Source organism: Scyliorhinus canicula, chromosome 3, assembly GCF_902713615.1.
Source record: "Scyliorhinus canicula chromosome 3, sScyCan1.1, whole genome shotgun sequence".
Lineage (NCBI taxonomy): Eukaryota > Metazoa > Chordata > Chondrichthyes > Carcharhiniformes > Scyliorhinidae > Scyliorhinus > Scyliorhinus canicula.
The window spans coordinates 181,653,989-181,673,441 of record NC_052148.1 but is presented as its reverse complement, the minus strand read 5'-3'; the positions used below and the strand labels follow the sequence as shown (position 1 = coordinate 181,673,441).

General features: G+C 47.8%; 1 protein-coding gene across 2 annotated transcripts in view; it reads left to right on the top strand.

The window, feature by feature from the left end:
• Positions 1 to 19,453, top strand: part of myoz2b (myozenin 2b) — a 59,214-nt gene that overhangs the window by 15,597 nt on the left and 24,164 nt on the right. For both annotated transcript variants that reach the window (XM_038791850.1, XM_038791851.1), the window contains exons 4-5: positions 9,913 to 10,066; positions 16,901 to 17,084. In XM_038791850.1, the coding sequence (XP_038647778.1) occupies positions 9,913 to 10,066; positions 16,901 to 17,084 (338 nt within the window). The remainder of the gene's footprint in view (positions 1 to 9,912; positions 10,067 to 16,900; positions 17,085 to 19,453) is intronic.

The window sequence follows — 19,453 nt, the reverse complement described above, 5'->3', positions numbered from 1 at the left end:
TGCCCCTACCACACACAACGGGAGAGCCTCTATGCCCATGGTGCCCCCACGAGGGTCTACCCCTTCACTTCCTCCAGCACTGGTTGCCACCCTTAGAACTGGTTGCCACCCTTAGAACAGGTTGCCACCTCCAGGTTGGAACTTTTTTTTTTCAACTGTGCCAACCTGGCAGTGACAAACTGTGTCAGGGTGAAATTCCTGGTCTATCATAGAACATAGAACTGTACAGCACAGTACAGGCCTTTGGCCTCCGAGGCCTTTGTGCCTAACCTGTCTGAAACTAAGATCAAATCAACCTGCTCCCAATCATTCTAGTGCACTCCATATGCCTATCCAATAACTGCTTGAAAGTTCCTAAAGTGTCCAACTCCACCACCATAGCTGGGAGCGAATTCCACGCCCCAACCACTCTCTGAGTAAGGAACCTACCTCTGACATCCCTCCTCTATCTTCCACCATGAACCTTATAGTTATGCCCCCTTGTAACAGCTACATCCACCTGAGGAAAGTGTCACTGAACGTCCACTCTATCTATCCCTCTCATCATCTTATACACCTCAATTAAGTCACCTGTCATCCTCTTTTTAAAAAAATATTTTTATTGAAATATTTGTAAAATGTTATAACAAAAACAGAAAAAGAACAATAGGCGTTAAACATTAACATAGTGCAAAAACAGACATTTCCCCGAATGGCTCTGTCTTCACAGACCACTGAAAATAACAAAAACCAAACAAACACACTAACTCTCCCCCACCACCACCCCTTGAAGCTGCTACTGCCGACATTTTATGTTAAATTTCCTCAAGAAAGTTGACGAACGACTGCCACCTCCGGGAGAACACTAACATTGATTCTCTTAAGGCAATCTTTATTTTCTCAAGGCTGTGAAACCAAGCCATGTCACTAACCCAGGTCTCTACACTCGGGGGCTTCGAGTCCCTCCACAATAACAGGATCTGTCTCCGAGCTACCAGGGAGGCAAAGGCCAGAACGTCGGCCTCTTTCACTCCCTGAACTCCTGGGTCTTCCGACACTCCAAAGATCGCCACCTCTCGATTCAGCACCACCCGTGCTCCTAGCACCTTGGACATTGCCCTGGCAAACCCCTGCCAGAACTCCTCCAGCTTCGGACACGCCCAAAACATATGGACATGGTTTGTGCACACCTCGCACATCTGTCTTTGACCCTGAAAAACCTGCTCATGCTCGCCGCCGTCATGTGTGCCCGGTGCACCACTTTAAACTGTATGAGACTGAGCCTGGCACATGATGAGGAAGAATTGACCCCACTTAGGGCTTCCGCCCATTGTCCCGGCTCTAACCCCCCTCCTAACTCCTCCTCCCACTTGCCTTTAAGCTCCTCCACGGGGTTTCCTCTGCCTCCAACAGCTCCTGGTAGATATCCGACACCTTCCCCACCCCCACCCAGGTACCGGACACTACACTGTCCTGTATCCCAGCGGGAAGACCACCAACTGCTTTCTCAGGAAGATTCGCACTTGTAAATTACCTAAAGCCGTTCCCTGGTGGTAATTTAAACTTGTACTCCAGCGCCTGCAGACTGGGAAAGCTCCCATCTATAAACAGGTCACCCATCCTTCTATTACCCGTCCTCTGCCAGCTCTGGAAACCACCTTCCATCCTACCCGGCAGGAACTTGTGGTTGTTACATACCGGGGTCCATACCGACGCTCTCTCCACCCTCTTGTGTCTCCTCCAATGCCCCCAGATCTTCAGTGTCGCCACCACCACCGGAATTGTGGAGTAACGAGCCGGCGAGAACAGCAGAGGTGCCGTTACCAGCGCTCCTAAACTGGTGCCTTTGCATGACGCCGCCTCCAACCATTCCCATGCCCACCCCTCCCCCAATACCCACTTCCTGATCATGGCAATGTTGGCCGCCCAGTAGTAGTTGCAAACGTTCGGCAGCGCCAGCCCATCCTCCCCCCAACTGCGTTCCAGCAGCACTCTCTTCACTCGCGGGGTCTTGTTCGCCCACACAAATCCCGAGGTGATCTTATTAACCTGCTTGGAAAAGGCCTTAGGGATGAAGGTGTGAAGGCACTGAAATACAAACAGAAACCTGGGGAGGACCATCATATTCACGGTCTGTACCCTCCCTGCCAGTGACAGCGGGAGCATGTCCCACCTTTTAAAGTCCCTTTCCATTTGTTCCACCAGCTGGGTCAGATTAAGTTTATGCAACAAATCCCACTTCCGGGCCACCTGTATACCCAGGTAACAAAAGCTCTTCTCTACCCTCCTCAGTGGCAGCTCCCTCAGTCTCTTCTCCTGTCCTTTAGCCTGGATCACAAACAGCTCACTCTTCCCCACGTTCAATTTTTACCCCGAGAAACTGCCACATTCCCTTAAGATCCGCATGACCTCCCCCATCCCCTCCAGTGTGTCCGAAATATACAGGAGGAGGTCATCCGCGTAGAGCGAGACCTGGTGCTCCAACCCCCCCCCCCCCCCTCCGCGCGGACCAGCCCCTGCCAGTTCTTTGAAGCTCTCAGTGCAATGGCCAGCGGCTCAATGGCTAGAGCAAATAATAACGGGGAAAGGGGCACCCTTGCCTCGTCCCCCGGTGCAATTTAAAATACTCTGACCTAAGCCGGTTTGTTCGCACGCTTGCCATAGGCGCCTGGTACAGCAAACACATCCACCGGATAAAGCTCTAAGCAAACCCAAAACTGTCTAGCGCCTCCCACAGGTACTCCCACTCCACCCGATCAAAAGCTATCTCTACATCCATCGTTGCCACAACCTCTGCTTTCTCTCTTTCCGAGGGCATCATAACAATATTTAAAAGCCTCCGCACATTGGCATTAAGTTGCCTGCCCTTCATAAATCCAGTCTGGTCTTCCCCTATCACCCCGGGAAACAATCCTCTATCCTTGTGGCCAAGATCTTAGCCAATAGCTTGGCATCCACATTTAGTAACGAGATTGGCCTCTGAGACCCACCCTGTTCAGGGTCCTCATCCCGTTTCAGAATGAGTGAGACCTGTGACATTGTGGGGGGATGATTCTCTTCTCTCTCACCTCATTAAAGGAGCCCATCAATAGTGGGCTCAACACCTCAGAATTTTTAAAAACAAAATTCCACTGATAAGCCATCCGGCCCCGGAGCTTTGTCCGACTGCATGGTCTCCAGCCCCTTAATAATTTCTTCTATCTCGATCGGTGCCCCCAGCCCTCCACCAGACCCTCCTCAACCCCCGGGAACCTCAACTGGTCCAGAAATTGCCTCATCCGTTCTGCACCCGCCGGGGGTTCCGACTCATAGGGCGCGATTCTCCGCTGCCCACGACGGGTCGGAGAATAGCGGGAGGGCCTTCCCGACAATTTTCACACCCTCCTGCTATTCTGCCCCCCCCCCCCCCCCCCCACCCCACGGCCGCCCCACGACACGAATCGCTGCTCGTTTTCTACGGCGAACAGCGATTCTCCCCAGGCCGATGGGCCGAGTTCCCAGGCCTTTATGACCGTTTTCACGAACGCGATCACACCTGCTCTCACCGTTCATGAAAACGGCCGCAAAGTGCCCATCCCGGACAACCATGGCACCGATTGGCACGGCCGTAGTGCGGCCGTGCCAAGGGTGGCATGGGCCTGCGATCGGTGGGCAGCGGGTCCGATACCCGCGCACTATTTGTTCTTCCGCCGCCCCGCAGGATCAGTCCACAGGGCGGCTGAGGAGCATGACGGCCCGCGCATGCGCGGGTTTGACGCGTCTGCGTGATGACATCATCCGCGCATGCGCGGGTTGGAGCCGTCCAACCCGCGCATGAGCGGCTGATGTCATCGTGCGCGTCAGCCGGCGTGACGCTTGGCGCGTGTACTTAGCGACGGTCGCTAAGCCCGCGATGCCATGCTTCACGGGGTCCCACTGCTAGCCCCGCCCAGGGGGGAGAATCGGGTCCTGGGAGGGGGCGCGGAGGCTGCCGTGAAACACGGCCAGTTTCACGGCAGCCTTTACGACTCGCCGCATTTGCGGAAAATCGTGCCCATATAGTTTGCTGTAGAATTCCTTAAAAATTTCATTCACCCCCTCCGGGTCTGAGACCAAGTTACCCTCCTTATTCTTTACTCACACAATCTCCCTTGCCGTCTCTCTCTTCCTCAGCTGGTGCGCCAGCATTCTGCTCGCCTTCTCCCCATATTCATACACCGCCCCCTTAGCCTCCCTCAACTGTTCTACCGCTTTACCTGTGGTCAAAAATTCAAACTCCGCCTGAAGCTTGCGCCACTCAGGAGTTCCGCGTCCAGGGCCTCCGCATATTTCCTATCCACCAATCTCTCCCTCTCTGCCCTTACCCTCTTTTCTCTCTGGGACCGGATCGGTATAAGTTCCCCTCTAATAACTGCCTTCAGGGCTTCCAAGACCGTCGCTGCCAAAACCTCTCCCCTGTTGTTTGTTTCCAAATAGTTCTGGATACTCTTATTCACCCCCCTGCAAACCACCTCATCCACTAACAACCCCACGTCCAGTCTCCACAGCAGACGCTGCCCTGTCTCCTCCCCAAGCCGCAAATCTACCCAGTGCGGGGCATGATCTGAAACTGTAATCGTCAAGTATTCCGTCCCCGTCACCTTTGGGATCAATGCCTTGCCCAGAACAAAAAAATCAATACGGGACTAAACTTTGTGGACGTGGGAGAAGAAGGAAAACTTCTCTACCCTCGGCTGTGTAAACCTCCAGGGGCTTATGCCCCCCCATCTGTTCCATGAAGCCCTTCAGCTCCCTTGCCACTGCCGGCCTCTTCCCTGTGCTGGATTTTGAACGATCCAATTCAGATTCGATGACCGTATTAAAGTAGTGTGACTCCAGGTCCGGGATTTTGCCTAACACACGCCTCAAAAAATCCACATCGTCCCAATTCGGGGCATAGACATTCACGAGCACCACTCGGACTCCCTCCAGCTTCCCACTCACCATGATATACCTACCCCTTTATCAGCCACTATTCTTCCAGCCTCAAATGCCACTCGCTTGCTGATCAGAATTGCTAGACCCGGTTTTCGAGTCCAGCCCTGAGTTTAACACCTGACCGACCCAACCCTTCCTTAATCTGATCTGGTCTGTGACCTTCAGATGTGTCTCCTGGAGCCTTTAGTCCCTTTAAATGCGCGAACACGCGTGCTCTCTTCACTGGCCCGTTCAGACCTCTCACGTTCCAAGTAATCAGCCTGGACGGGGGCCTACCACCCCCTCCCCCCTTGCCCGCAGAGCAGCCATTCCCCCCTCCCCCCCCACCCCCGAACACCAAAACCTAATCTCCCAAATCAAACACCAACTCAACCCTAAGTCACTTCCCACCACGCTCCCGAGAGTCAGCTGATCCATGCTGACCCCAATAACCCCCGCCCCTGGTGCCGGTCAGACTATCACCCTATTGTTCGGGCCCCTCACATTCCCCAGTAAGATCGCATTCCCCAGTAAGTAAACATCAGCTCTCCAAAATCATTAGCATAACCATAAAGCCAAGCAGACACACTCACTTCAGAAAGAACCCAGTCCCCCGAAGGGTAGTGCTGGCTTAAAGGCCCCCCTCGCGCCCGCCCCCCCCGCCCCGTATCAACCACCTTCTAAACAAAGCACCATGGGGCCCCTTATCAAATGCCTTACTAAAATCTATGTATACGACATCACCTGCTCTACCTTCATCTATGTACTTAGTTACCTCCTCAAGGAATCCAATCAAACTTGTGAGGCAAGACTTACCTCTCACAAATCCGTGTTGACTATCCGAGATTAAGCTGTATCTTTCCAAATGATCAGAAATCCTATCCCTCAGGACCCTTTCCAATAAGTTACCAATGACCGAAGTGAGACTACTCGGCCTATAATTCCCAGGGTTATACCTATTCCCATTCTTGAACAAGGGGACAACATTCGCCTCTCTCCAGTCTTATGGAACTATTCCTGCAGATAGTGAGGACATAAAGATCAAAGCCAGAGGCTCTGCAATCTCATCCCTCGCCTCCCAAAGAATCCTAGGATATATCCCATCAGGCCAGGGGACTTATCTATCCTCGGGCTTCTCAAAATTTCTAACACAACTTCCTTCCGAATATCTACCTTGTCCAGCCTACCAGCCTGTATCGCACTATCCTCCTCAACAACATGGCCCCTCTCCTTTGTGAACACTGAAGAAAAATATTCATTTAAGGCCTCTCCTATGTCTTCAGACTCCATGCACACGTTCCCACTATTATCCTTGACCAGCCCTAACTTCACCCTGGTCATTCTTTTATTCCTCACATTAGTGTAAAATGCCTTGGGGTTTTCCTTGATCCTACCCACCAAGGACTCCTCATGCACCCTCCTAGCTCTCCTAAGCCCTTTCTTGAGCTCCTTCCTAGCTATCTTGTATCCCCCAAGTGCCCTAACGGAACCTTCTTTTCTCATCCTTACATTAGCCTCCGTCTTCCTCTTGTCAAGACATTCAACCTCTTTTGTAAACCATGGTTCCCTCAATCAACCATTTCCTGCCTGCGTGACAGGAACATACGTATCAAGGACACGCAGCATTTGCTCCTTGAACAAGCTCCACATCTCAATTTTACCTATCCCTGACAATTCCTGTTTCCATCTTATGCTCCCCAATTCTTGCCTAATCGCATCATAATTACCTTTCCCCCAGTTATAAACCTTGCCCTGCTGTATGTCCCTATCCCTCTCCATTGCTATAGTGAAAGTCACCGAATTGTGGTCACTTCAGCCCACACTACCTCAGTAGACAGATCCTCCTCAAACTGCCTTTCTGCAGCCATTATACTAACCTTGATTAACCATGCTACTCCTCCACCTATTTTACCACCTTCCCTAATCTTACTGAAACATCTAAACCCCGGAACCTCCAACAACTATTCCTGCCCCTGTTCCATCCACGTCTCCGTAATGGCCACAACATCGTAGTCCCAGGTACCAATCCATGCTTCAAGCTCACCAACCTTATTCCTGATGCTCCTCGCATGGAAGTAGACACACTTCAAACCACCTACATGCCGGCAGGTCCACTTTTGTGACCCTGGTACCTTTCTCAGTACTGCACTAGCCTCAACTTCCTGAACTCCCGCAACGCTATCTCCTGGACTACAAATCAGTTTCCCATCCCCCTGTCAAATTAGTTTAAACCCCTCCGAAGAGCTGTAGCAAATTTCCCTCCCAGGATATTGGTGCCCCTCTGGTTCAGGTGTAATCCATCCTGTTTGTGCAGGTCCCACCTTCCCCAGAATGTGCTCCAATTATCCAAGTAACTGAAACCCCACCTCCCACACCATCCCTGTAGCCACGTGTTAAACTGCACTCTCTCCCTGTTCCTCTCCTCGCTAGCACGTGGCACTGGAAGCAAACCAGAGATGACAACGTGGTCTGTCCTGGTTCTCAGCTTCCACCCTAGCTCCCTGAATTCCTGTTTTACATCCCCGTCCCTTTTCCTACCCATGTTGTTGGTACCGATGTGTACCACGACTTGTGGCTGCTCCCCCTCCCCCTTAAGGATCCTGAAAACACGATCAGAGACGTCACGGACCTTGGCAGCTGGGAGGTAACACATCAACCGTGAGCCTGTAACATTGCCACAGAAGCGTCTACCTGTACCTCTAACTATAGTCGGCAATAACTAATACTCTCCTGTTCTCCCCCTTCCGTTCTGAGCCATAGGGAACTGGACACTGTGGCTTACCTCTGGCAGGTCCCCCCCACCCCCCCCCCCCCCCCCCCCAACAGTATCCAAAATGGTATACCTGTTATTGAGGGGAACAACCGCAGGGAATCCCTGCACTGACTGCTTCTTCCCCCTCCTTTTAAACGTTACCCAGCTACCTTCATGCTTAGGAGTAACTATATCCTCATAGCTTCTATCTATAACCGACTCTGCCTCCCGAATGATCCTCGGTTCATCCAGCTCCAGCTCCAGTTCCCTAACATGGTCTTTGAGGAGCTGGAGATGGGTGCACTTCCCGCAGGTGAACTCAGCAGGGCCACTGACAGTGTCCCTCACCTCGGACATCCTGCAGGAGGAACATTGCACTGCCCTCTCTGCCACACCTTCCATTTGTCCACTTGATAATTACAGAGAGAAAAAGAAAGCTCACCTGATTTTCACACTCCCTGCAGGTTAGAGGTGGGTGGAAGGGTGGAGAGAGGAAAAGGAAAGAAAAGCTTACCTCAACAACACACCACACAATCTTTTTTTTTTGGTTTGAGGAGGAGGATGGGTGGGAGACACTACCTGTGTAGTGACTCGGGTTTAGCCACTGCCTGAAATATATTAGTTCTAGAAACTAACCCGACAGCAGCTTTCCACAATTCACTCCCCACAACAGCCAATCAGCATTGCCGCTCTGCTGCCCTCTGCTGGATAGGGGCTATACTTTCCTTTTAGCCTCTGGAGGGATCCCCTCAATGGAATCTTTTCTTTTAAAACCTGTTGCAAACCTGCAGACGTGACATTGCGTCGGCGAGGTTTGAATGTTCAGTGAGGGGCAGTATCATGCGGCAGGGGTGCTGGCTAATGATATTAAAATTTATTGAAATCCTTTAAATGAGGTTCTCACCATTTGAGGGTGTGAACCTTGTGCCATCACCTGGGAGAGACAGGGAAAATCGGGAGACGCCATCTCTCTGGGAGAATCGTGTTTCTTGATACTGTCAGGATTTTTCACCTGCCTCGCCATTCTCTCTGATGGCGAACACAGACTGTAATCGCCCTCTGTGGCTACAAGAGCAGGCCACCTCCTGAATTCCCCAAAGCCACCTACCAGGCGCAAGTCAGGAATATGATGGAATACTCTTGCATCGATGAGTCCAGCTCTAACAACACTCCAGCTTGACATCAAAGACAAAGGAGCTGACTTTATTGGTACCCCACCTGCAAACATTCTCTTCCTCCACCACCAACAAACAGTGGCTGCAGTGTATACCATCTACAAGATGCACTGCACTTAGGCAGCCCATTCCAAATGCTATTGTATAGAAGGACAAGGACAACAGACACATGGGAACAGTACCACCTGGAGGTTCCCCTCCACGCCATTCACCATCCTGACTTGGAAAAACATCACCGTTCCTTTAGTGTCATTGGGCTAAAGTCCTGGCACTCCTTCCCCAACAGTGCCGCAGTATAACTACACCATAAGGACTGCAACAATTCAAGCAGCTCACTGCGACCTTCTCAAGGACAATTAGGAATGGCAATGAATGCTGGCCTAGCCAGTAATGTGCACATATTTTAAAAAAACAAGGGACTAGAAGGCGAATGAAGGGGCAACCAGAAGAGATAGGAATCGGAAATAATTGGACTTAGTGCCAGTTAATGAAAAATGCTAAAAGGTTCATTCTCTGAGATCGAAACAGTTGGTTCATTGAGTGTTTCTACATTCATAGAGACTGACACACTGCTTGAACTTTGGTTATGTCAATAAGACTATTGGTTTAATCAACGTTGAAGTGTTAGTAGGTTTGTAATTTTTGAGGCGATGTCTGCTAGATAAATAAGTCATCCAGTATGAAACCCATTTTTATCTTCTTTATTTACTCCAAAAGTGGGATATAATTGTAAAATACTTTGCAATAGTTTAGTTGAATCATCATGGGAATAATCACTTTTGCTTTGGCTACCTTTCGAGAAACCTTGGTAAATTAATTTATCCTCGGTCATTTTAGAAATCTGGGATTGTTGAAAAAATGTCCCTCGCCAACATTTACTACCATTTTCAAAGCCATTCCAAAAAATCAGGACTAACTTTGTTTTGATTAGATTATCTCTATTAAATAAACATAATTTATTTTGATTAAATTGAAAATCAATTGGTGCCTGAGAAAATGTCTAAATAAAAGATTAGCATATACTCAGTGCATTATAACAAATGTACCCTAGTTTTGCTGAATCTTTTCCAGAGCTATACAACATCCGTAACACAGTGTGATGATGGAACAGAAAATTGCAAAGACACAAGGAATGAACTGCAAAGTGGTCAACAAAACACCCCAAAAACTCCTCCAAATACTCCTGATCCAAGGACACCATCAAATCCAGATTCTATTGCTCCAGGTAAGAGGTATAACAGTTGAGGCCACACCACATAAACTGTAGTTTTGAACTGCAGCTTAGGTACAGCATTTTAAGTGTATAAGATAGCACTGATAGCCTATTCAACCCTGGACATTCCACATAATACAAGATATTTGTCTTCCCACACTTGCTGTTGCACTTAAAAACCACTTGGCAAAAAACAGATGTAAAGGGAAATTTAACAGGTTTTTACATATTACCAGGTAGTGATACTCATTAAATTAGTTTATTTTACACTGATTTGTGTTTTCTGGTAGTAAAGACTTTCAGAAGATTTGTTGACAAGTCACAACTGTGTTTTCATATTATTAAAATACTTTTTCAATATGTCGCCGCTTTCCTCTGCATTTTCTTCTATTCATTCGGAAATTTATTCATACAAGTGGGAATACACCTGGTATAGAAATAACACCAAAGGGGAGAGGGCGGGAATAGCGGAGGGAGCAGAGAATCGAGCAGGAGACCCAAATGGCTTTTACGCTGGCAGGAGTTCCCTGCTCGATTGTCCTTACCCCTGCCAATGACTGAAGGGGATCTGACTTTAAAAAGCTATGCTCCCCATTTACATCTGTTTGTAAATGCATATTGGTGTTTACGTCTGATTGTCACCCCATGTTGGACTGCCCATTCAGATTGGCTTGAGGGAATACCAACATGAATCACCATAGGTAGGTCCCCCACAACATGTACCTAGCAAACAGAACTCGCCAGTTTGTACAGTTGAGTACAGCTCCTGGGGAGAGGGTCATGCCTGGGCAGTACATGGGCACAACTGACCCTGATATTTCCCTTAACGCTGCTGGACGGGTTCTGTGGTTGGGCAGGTGGGGTGCCGAGGGAGTTCGGTGATGGGAGGCTGGAGGATCTGTGGGGCGTGGTTCGGTGTCCGTGTAGTATATTCCTTTTTCTATATTATTTTATATTGTAGCGCCCTTTAAAATATGGCGCGAAATGCCAGCAGTGCAGCTGGTGAGCTACATGCCGCTTTTCCAACCCAAGTTGACATTTTGCCAAAAAAATGCCAAAATTCCACCCAAGTTTTTCACTTGTTTGCATAGAAGTTTTCTCAATTACAAGATTTCTCAATTACAAGATTTAACTCTTATTTCCTTTTACACAACTAATCTCCTAATTTTCAATACATTTTACTGCTTTTTATCTTTCATATGTTTTGCTGTTACTGGATGCTTTAGATTATTTTTCTTTCTCTGGTTCTCTTTTGTGTTGTTGGCATTAACTTTGTTCTTCACTTTCCACTACTATTTTTATTTTTCATATACCTATAAACCATTGTAAGGTAATTTTTAAATGACTGATTCACTTCCCATGCCTGTGGCAACAGCTGTTACTGGAGCATTAACCTCTTGCACTTTATCCTGGAACCTATTGTTTGTTTCCATTATTTTAACTGGGACCTGGTAAAGCATAGGAGGCCGAATTCCTCGCTCTGCGATGCCGGCAGCGAGAATTTCGTCTGGGTGGAGAATAGCGTGCAATGAAAAAAAAAATCATGATTTGCACCCGGCTCCAATTTTGTCGCCATGCTCCATCCATCGGTGCCAGCGTTATCGAAGTTTGCGCGTTACACTAGCTGGTCCTTGCATGGATTTAAATATAATTAGCGGGTTGGATATGTCATGCTCCACCCCACCATGATGCTCCACCTCTCTTAGCCAGAGGTTTCTTGGTGCAAATTGGTGCAAGTATTTACAAGTGGGACCTGGGCTCCCAGGTTGTTAAGGGGGAGTGGGAGATAAAAAAAAACGTCTGCAAAACACTCAAAACCTGTCGGACTGGCTGGGGGGTGGCTGCCAGGCCTGGAGCAGTAGCAGGGAATGACTTGGTGCCACATCTGTGGACTTGGGCAGTCCCCCTTGGGATCAGGGTGGCTTGGGTCAGACCGCGATTGCTGCAGTATGTGGATTTAAATGCATTCCTTTGGTGCTACTTACAAGCTCCTGGCTGCTCACTAGGTCCTGTGAATGTTAAGAGAGCCCCGGTGATGTAGGAGCCCACCCAAACCACCCCTGTAAAACCCTCAGACCCCAGCTGTATCATTAAGGGGATGGAAATCACAAACTCAATCAATGGCCTCCAAGTGTGGGACTCCTCAGAAATGCTGCCCCACTGCAGAGGAAGCAGGTGATTAGCATATTCACTCCAAACAAAGGACACCTGCACCGTGGCCGTTGGAAATCTTTCTGGTTCTCTATCCCTCTCAGTGCAGAGGCTCCACTTGTGACATCCACCTGCTCAGGATCACGAGTTGTCCCCGCCTGGTAAGGGAGCCAGCATTGACTGCCTCTGCCACCTCTTCCCAGGCACTGTTCAGGAGGGTGGGCTTTAGTCTATGGACCACCCAAGGGAAGAGGGTGTCTCTCTTCACCTTATTGGCATCAAGCTATGGGACCACTTCAAACTCCAAAATTGTGGGGGCGGGAAAGAGAGGTGCAGGGTCATCTCTGTGCCATCTTCATGGTTGGAATGTGTGTGTGTGGTAAATGGAGAGATTAGAAACAGCAGCAACTTTCAGGCTCTTCAGGCAAATTCTGGCTCCAGCGGTTACACTGCCCGCTGGGTCTGGTATTGCTATCAATTCAGACCTACAGACCGCTGGCTCATTTGCATGTTCTGAATCACGTACCAAATTGCGCCCCTAACGGAAAACCGAATTGCACGCTATTCAGTCCCGGTGGGAACACCTTGGGCAGGATTCTCTGGAACCTACGAGGGAACAAGCGGTCCTAGATCTTGTCCTGTGTAATGAGACAGGATTGATTCATGATCTCATAGTTAGGGATCCTCTCGGAAGGAGCGATCACAATATGGTGGAATTTAAAATACAGATGGAGGGTGAGAAAGTAAAATCAAATACTAGTGTTTTGTGTTTAAACAAAGAAGATTACAAGGGGATGAGAGAAGAACTAGCTAAGGTAGACTGGGACCAAAGACTTTATGGTGGAACAGTTGAGGAACAGTGGAGAACCTTCCAAGCGATTTTTCACAGTGCTCAGCAAAGGTTTATACCAACAAAAAGGAAGGACGGTAGAAAGAGGGAAAATCGACCGTGGATATCTAAGGAAATAAGGGAGAGTATCAAATTGAAGGAAAAAGCATATAAAGTGGCAAAGATTGCTGGGAGATTAGAGGACTGGGAAATCTTTAGGGGGCAACAGAAAGCTACTTAAAAAAGCTATAAAGAAGAGTAAGATAGAGTATGAGAGTAAACTTGCTCAGAATATAAAACAGACAGTAAAAGTTTTTACAAATATATAAAACAAAGAAGAGTGGCTAAGGTAAATATTGGTCCTTTAGAGGATAAGAAGGGAGTTTTAATAATGGGAAATGAGGAAGTGGCTGAGGAACTGAACAGGTTTTTTGGGTCGGTCTTCACAGTGGAAGACACAAATAACATGCCAGCGACTGATAGAAATGAGGCTATGACAGGTGAGGACCTTGAGAGGATTGTTATCACTAAGGAGGTAGTGATGGGCAAGCTAAAGGGGCTAAAGGTAGACAAGTCTCCTGGCCCTGATGGAATGCATCCCAGAGTGCTAAAAGAGATGGCTAGGGAAATTGCAGATGCACTAGTGATAATTTACCGAAATTCACTAGACTCTGGGGTGGACCCGGTGGATTGGAATTTAGCAAACGTGACACCACTGTTTAAAAAAGGAGGTAGGCAGAGAGCAGGAAATTATCGGCCAGTGAGCTTAACTTCGGTAGTAGGGAAGATGCTGGAATCTATCATCAAGGAAGAAATAGCGAGGCACCTGGATAGAAATTGTCCCATTGGGCAGACGCAGCATGGGTTCATAAAGGGCAGGTCATGCCTAATTAATTTAGTGGAATTTTTTGAGGACATTACCAGTGCAGTAGATAACGGGGAGCCAATAGATGTGGTATATCTGGATTTCCAGAAAGCCTTTGACAAGGTGCCACACAAAAGGTTGCTGCATAAGATAAAGATGCATGGCATTAAGGGTAAAGTAGTAGCATGGATAGAGGATTGGTTAATTAATAGAAAGCAAAGAGTGGGGATTAATGGCTGTTTCTCTGATTGGCAATCAGTAGCTCGTGGTGTCCTCAGGGATCCGTGTTGGGCCCACAATTGTTCACAATTTACATAGATGATTTGGAGTTGGGGACCAAGGGCAATGTGTCCAAGTTTGCAGATGACACGAAGATGAGTGGTAAAGCAAAAAGTGCAGAGGATACTGGAAGTCTGCAGAGGGATTTGGATAGGTTAAGTGAATGGGCTAGGGTCTGGCAGATGGAATACAATGTTGACAAATGTGAGGTTATCCATTTTGGTAGGAATAACAGCAAACGGGATTATTATTTAAACAATAAAATATTAAAGCATGCCGCTGTGCAGAGAGACTTGGGTGTGCTAGTGCATGAGTCACAGGAGGTTGGTTTACAGGTGCAACAGGTGATTAAGAAGGCAAATGGAATTTTGTCCTTCATTGCTAGAGGGATGGAGTTTAAGACTAGGGAGGTTATGTTGCAATTGTATAGGGTGTTAGTGAGGCCACACCTGGAGTATTGTGTTCAGTTTTGGTCTCCTTACTTGAGAAAGGACGTACTGGCACTGGGGGTGTGCAGAGGAGATTCACTAGGTTAATCCCAGAGCTGAAGGGGTTGGATTATGAGGAGAGGTTGAGTAGACTGGGACTGTACTCGTTGGAATTTAGAAGGATGAGGGGGGATCTTATAGAAACATTTAAAATTATGAAGGGAATAGATAGGATAGATGCGGGCAGGTTGTTTCCACTAGCGGGTGACAGCAGAACTAGGGGGCATAGCCTCAAAATAAGGGGAAGTAGATTTAGGACTGAGTTTAGGAGGAACTTCTTCACCCAAAGGGTTGTGAATCTATGGAATTCCTTGCCCAGTGAAGCAGTTGAGGCTCCTTCATTACATGTTTTTAAGGTAAAGATAGATAGTTTTTTGAAGAATAAAGGGATTAAGGGTTATGGTGTTCGGGCCGGAAAGTGGAGCTGAGTCCACAAAAGATCAGCCATGATCTCATTGAATGGCGGAGCAGGCTCGAGGGGCCAGATGGCCTACTCCTGCTCCTAGTTCTTATGTTTTTATGTTCTTAATACGCCGATTTCGTAATCGATGATCGAGCATAGAATCCATATTTACGACCAAATTGGGTAGGTGGCTATTTTACGCAGGTTGCGCATGCTCCACCCACTCCAAAACAGCGTAATCGCGGTGTGCACTGATGGCGTTAGGATGTCAGCCGATGCTCTGCCCCCGATGGGCCGACTTCCCGCCCACGCGGAGGACATGTGGTCTTAGCGGTCGGGAACCCGGCGTAGCAGCTGCAGACTGTGTCCAGTGCTGCACAGTCGGGCGGGAATGGCAGTGGGGCCTCGGTGAGGGCTGGGGGTCTAGTCGGGGGCGATGAGGGGGTGTCCAGGGGGGGCACTATCTGGCAGCTCGGGTCCACGCACTGCCGACACCATGTTGTACGATGCGACCGCTGCAGTCATCGCCGTGCACATGCGCGGCCACAGACCCAGCAATTCTCCGGCTGTTTATTTTCTGAAGATCGGGTGTTTTACATGGCGCAGTTGATAGCCCCTCACCGATCGGAGGATCGGTGCTGGGGCGCCGCCGATTTTTCCCACGCAAAACATCACAGATCTACCGGACATAGCCTCAAAATCGGAGAATCCAGCCCCTAAATGGAGGATCCCAGCCAGGATCTCTCAGAGGTGGGAGAACTGGGGACGAAAAAAAATCCTGAGCTGGATTCTCCGCTTGGGAAACTTGTTCTCCTGCCAGAGATGAATCACCTCTGATTTGCACTTGCACTCAGAACGGCACCCAGAGATGATTCACTATCCATTGCCATGTAAATTTATGTATGGGAGGGATTACAGGGGATTCCTTTTCAAAATCCGTCATTGTGTTGCCATTTTGAGTGATAGCGAGATCCAGCGGCTGGCTCCCCACTTGCATTGCAATTCCGGCACACACCCCACTATGGGATTTGCTGGATCACAACACCCCTCCCTCCCCAATGTACGATGGTGACCCGACCCCCTCACCAGAGACCACCATAACAGAGACCGCAGCAGAAACCCCTATAAGAGGGACCTGCACCAGATACACCAACTTTGATTTGCAAGGATTCTATTCACTTTAAAATAGAAAAAGCTTTTAGTCATCTGAAATTGACAGGGTAATAGCTTCCAGACAGCCAGGTTTCAGGACTAACTAATTTAATTTCCCTTCATGCTTGAATGGATCTCAAGTACCCTACTGTGAATCTAACCGCAATGTTTATAAGCATCTCTGGTATGGGGGGTCTCTGGTATGGGGGGGGTCTCTGGTATGGGGGAGACTTTGGTGTGGGGGGGTCTCTGGTATGGGGGGGTCTCTGGTATGGGGGGGTCTCTGGTATGGGGGGGTCTCTGGTATGCAAGGATCTCTGGTACGCGAGTGTCTCTGGTACGCGAGTGTCTCTGTTACTGGTGTGGGGAGGGTCTCTGATGGGGCAGGGTGGCTCCTTCTGTGCTGTAACTTTTTGATGATCTATTTTATAAGTGCACACAAGATTATAAGGGGCATATGAAAGAGGCATGACTTGACTCATCCTGATGACTTGCCCCTTCTCCCATTAGGGAAGCAACTTGGTTCTACTTGCGGTCAGCACTTGACAGACCATCAAAAATTGGGACTTGATTTGTGAGGAGCAAATACCATTTGGCTGCTCTGCACTGGTTATCTGTGCCAATCATGACATGATTCACAAATGCGATGCATGCATTCTTATGTTGCCCTTCTACATAGGATATACTGGACCTCTGAAGGAAATTCCACCTGAAAAATTCAATGCAACTGCTGTACCAAAATCATACCAAACACCATGGGAAGAAGCCATTGCAGATGATCCAGAACTTCTTTCAACTTTACATCCCAGAATGCCAGAGCTCACACCTAAGGTAGATCTGGCTGAGTTCAAGACATTTAACAGGTAAATAATGGGGATCATTATATTCATTCAAGGGGTATAACTGGTAGTTTTGCTAATTATAAATGCTATTGTTTCATAAATTTTGATCATATTGATGAATTGTTGCCACTCTCATCATTACTGTAATTATTACTGCCCAGTATAATTAGCTGAGTGAAGAATGACAACAACTTATAGAGTGAACTTGATTTACTGCTAAAGCCTTGTGTTTCCTCCAGGAATCCACTTGTTTTGATGGCTTCAAAGAAGCTTCATAAACAAAATAGAATGGACATGTCTCCAATAATCTTTCAACCGGTCAGAAATTTCCACCATCTTCCTTCCCACCCATCCCACCTAGGGTCTGTTCTGACACCTGGAAATGATGGCAGGACTGCAGCCTAAGTTGTAAAACTTCCTTCACTCACCACTGTTGATGAAGAAGGACTGGCATCTGGAGGCTAGGCAGGGGTTGGAATGGGTGGAGGTGGGTAATTGGAAACTGTAATTATATCCAAAATTTAAGGCCAGTGGCATTTGACAGTTTCTGTCCTCTTCGCTGTGCTGCAACAATTGCCCTCATTCAACTTCATGGATATTCCTTCCCTGAAGAAATATTGGCAGGCTCCATCTCCAGTACTATTGGGAACTAGCCCTGCAAATGCAATGATCCTGATCCAGGAGAAATTTTTTTTTATCTCCAGTCTTTACCTTTTAATCTTTTCCAGGCTTTTGTTGTTAAAACTAAAAATCAAAAAGCAGCTTTAAAAAAATAACACGTATTTTTAACTCAGCAATGAAGCAGATTTTAAATATTCTTCAATACCTCCAACCTTAAGCGATGTACTAGTCTTGAATGATCCAGGTTGACATAGCCACCTAGCTTCCCTATCTCCAGCTCAAACTAGGAGCAAAGGCACCAGTACATCCACAGCCCCAAGCAATCGTCTGGGGCAGGAGTATTGTTTTGGTTCATTCCTCACTGGAATTTATCTGGTGAACAGCAGGCACCTGCTCTTGCTCCTCATGGGTCCCTCATGAATATCCCCTGCAAAAAAAACAGGTTGTTTTTAGATCAGTCTCCAACAACCAGAGGTTGGGCTTCTCATCACCTGGTACAAACAGGCACAGTACATGCCATTATACATTGAAATAGCAATAGGATCCTGCAAGTTGCATAATTAAGCAGCCCACTGCCTGTTTGGATAGGTGTTCTAAGTCTCTGTTTAAAGGCCTGCTTGAAAATTGAATCAGTCTTCATAGAGGTGCCCAAGATGCCTATCTTGTTTTCCTCTGTCGATTACCATTTTCAAGTGAGAAACAGGCGAGAGACAGTTGAAAATTGCAACCCCTGCATTATACTCTTTCTCCCCTTTGCACACTCTCCTCTTCCTTGTGAATCATAGAATTTACAGTGCAGAAGGAGGCCATTTGGCCCATCGAGTCTGCACCGGCTCTTGGAAACAGCACCTACCCAAGGTCAACACCTCCACCCTATCCCCATAACCCAATAACCCCACCCAACACTAAGGGCAATTTTGGACACTAAGGGCAATTTATCATGGCTAATCCACCTAACCTGCACATCTTTGGACTGTGGGAGGAAACCGGAGCACCCGGAGAAAACCCACGCACACACGGGGAGGATGTGCAGACTCCGCACAGATAGTGACCCAAGCCAGAATCGAACCTGGGACCCTGGAGCTGTGAAGCAATTGTGCTATCCACAATGCTACCGTGCTGCCCTGAATGACTATATTGTGTAATCACCTGGTCACAGTTACAGGATTCCAATGTAGAGTTCCAGCAAATCTGTTTATAAGATCACTAGACTGATATTATAATCTTGTACAAAGGACTTCTTTTGACATACTTCAAACAAGAAGGTGCCAGGGTAAAATAGTTACAACATGTTTTCAGGAAACTATTCTTTGATGATTAGAAGCCAGTGTCATATTTTACTGGAACATTCTGTAACTTAAATAATAAACAAATTGAGATGTTATGTTTAGCTGTTAATATTTTCCATCTGTAATGAAGGACATGTCAAAATGGGGCTGGTTTAGCACTGGGCTAAATAGCTGGCTTTTAAAGCAGACCAAGGCAGGCCAGCAGCATGGTTCAATTCCCGTACCAGCCTCCCCGAACAGGCGCTGGAATGTGGCGACTAGGGGCTTTTCACAGTAATTTCATTGAAGCCTACTTGTAAATCGTTTATTAGCGATTTTCATTCAAATGGAAATGTTTTCTAATAATGACATGATCAATAATACAATCTCTTGTGCATCATTGCACAGCCGCCCCCTCCCTCCTTTCTCCAGTACTGCTGATTGTTACGCTCAAATCAAAATGGATTTTCTGCAGTCAAGCTTAAACAGATCCGTGAACAG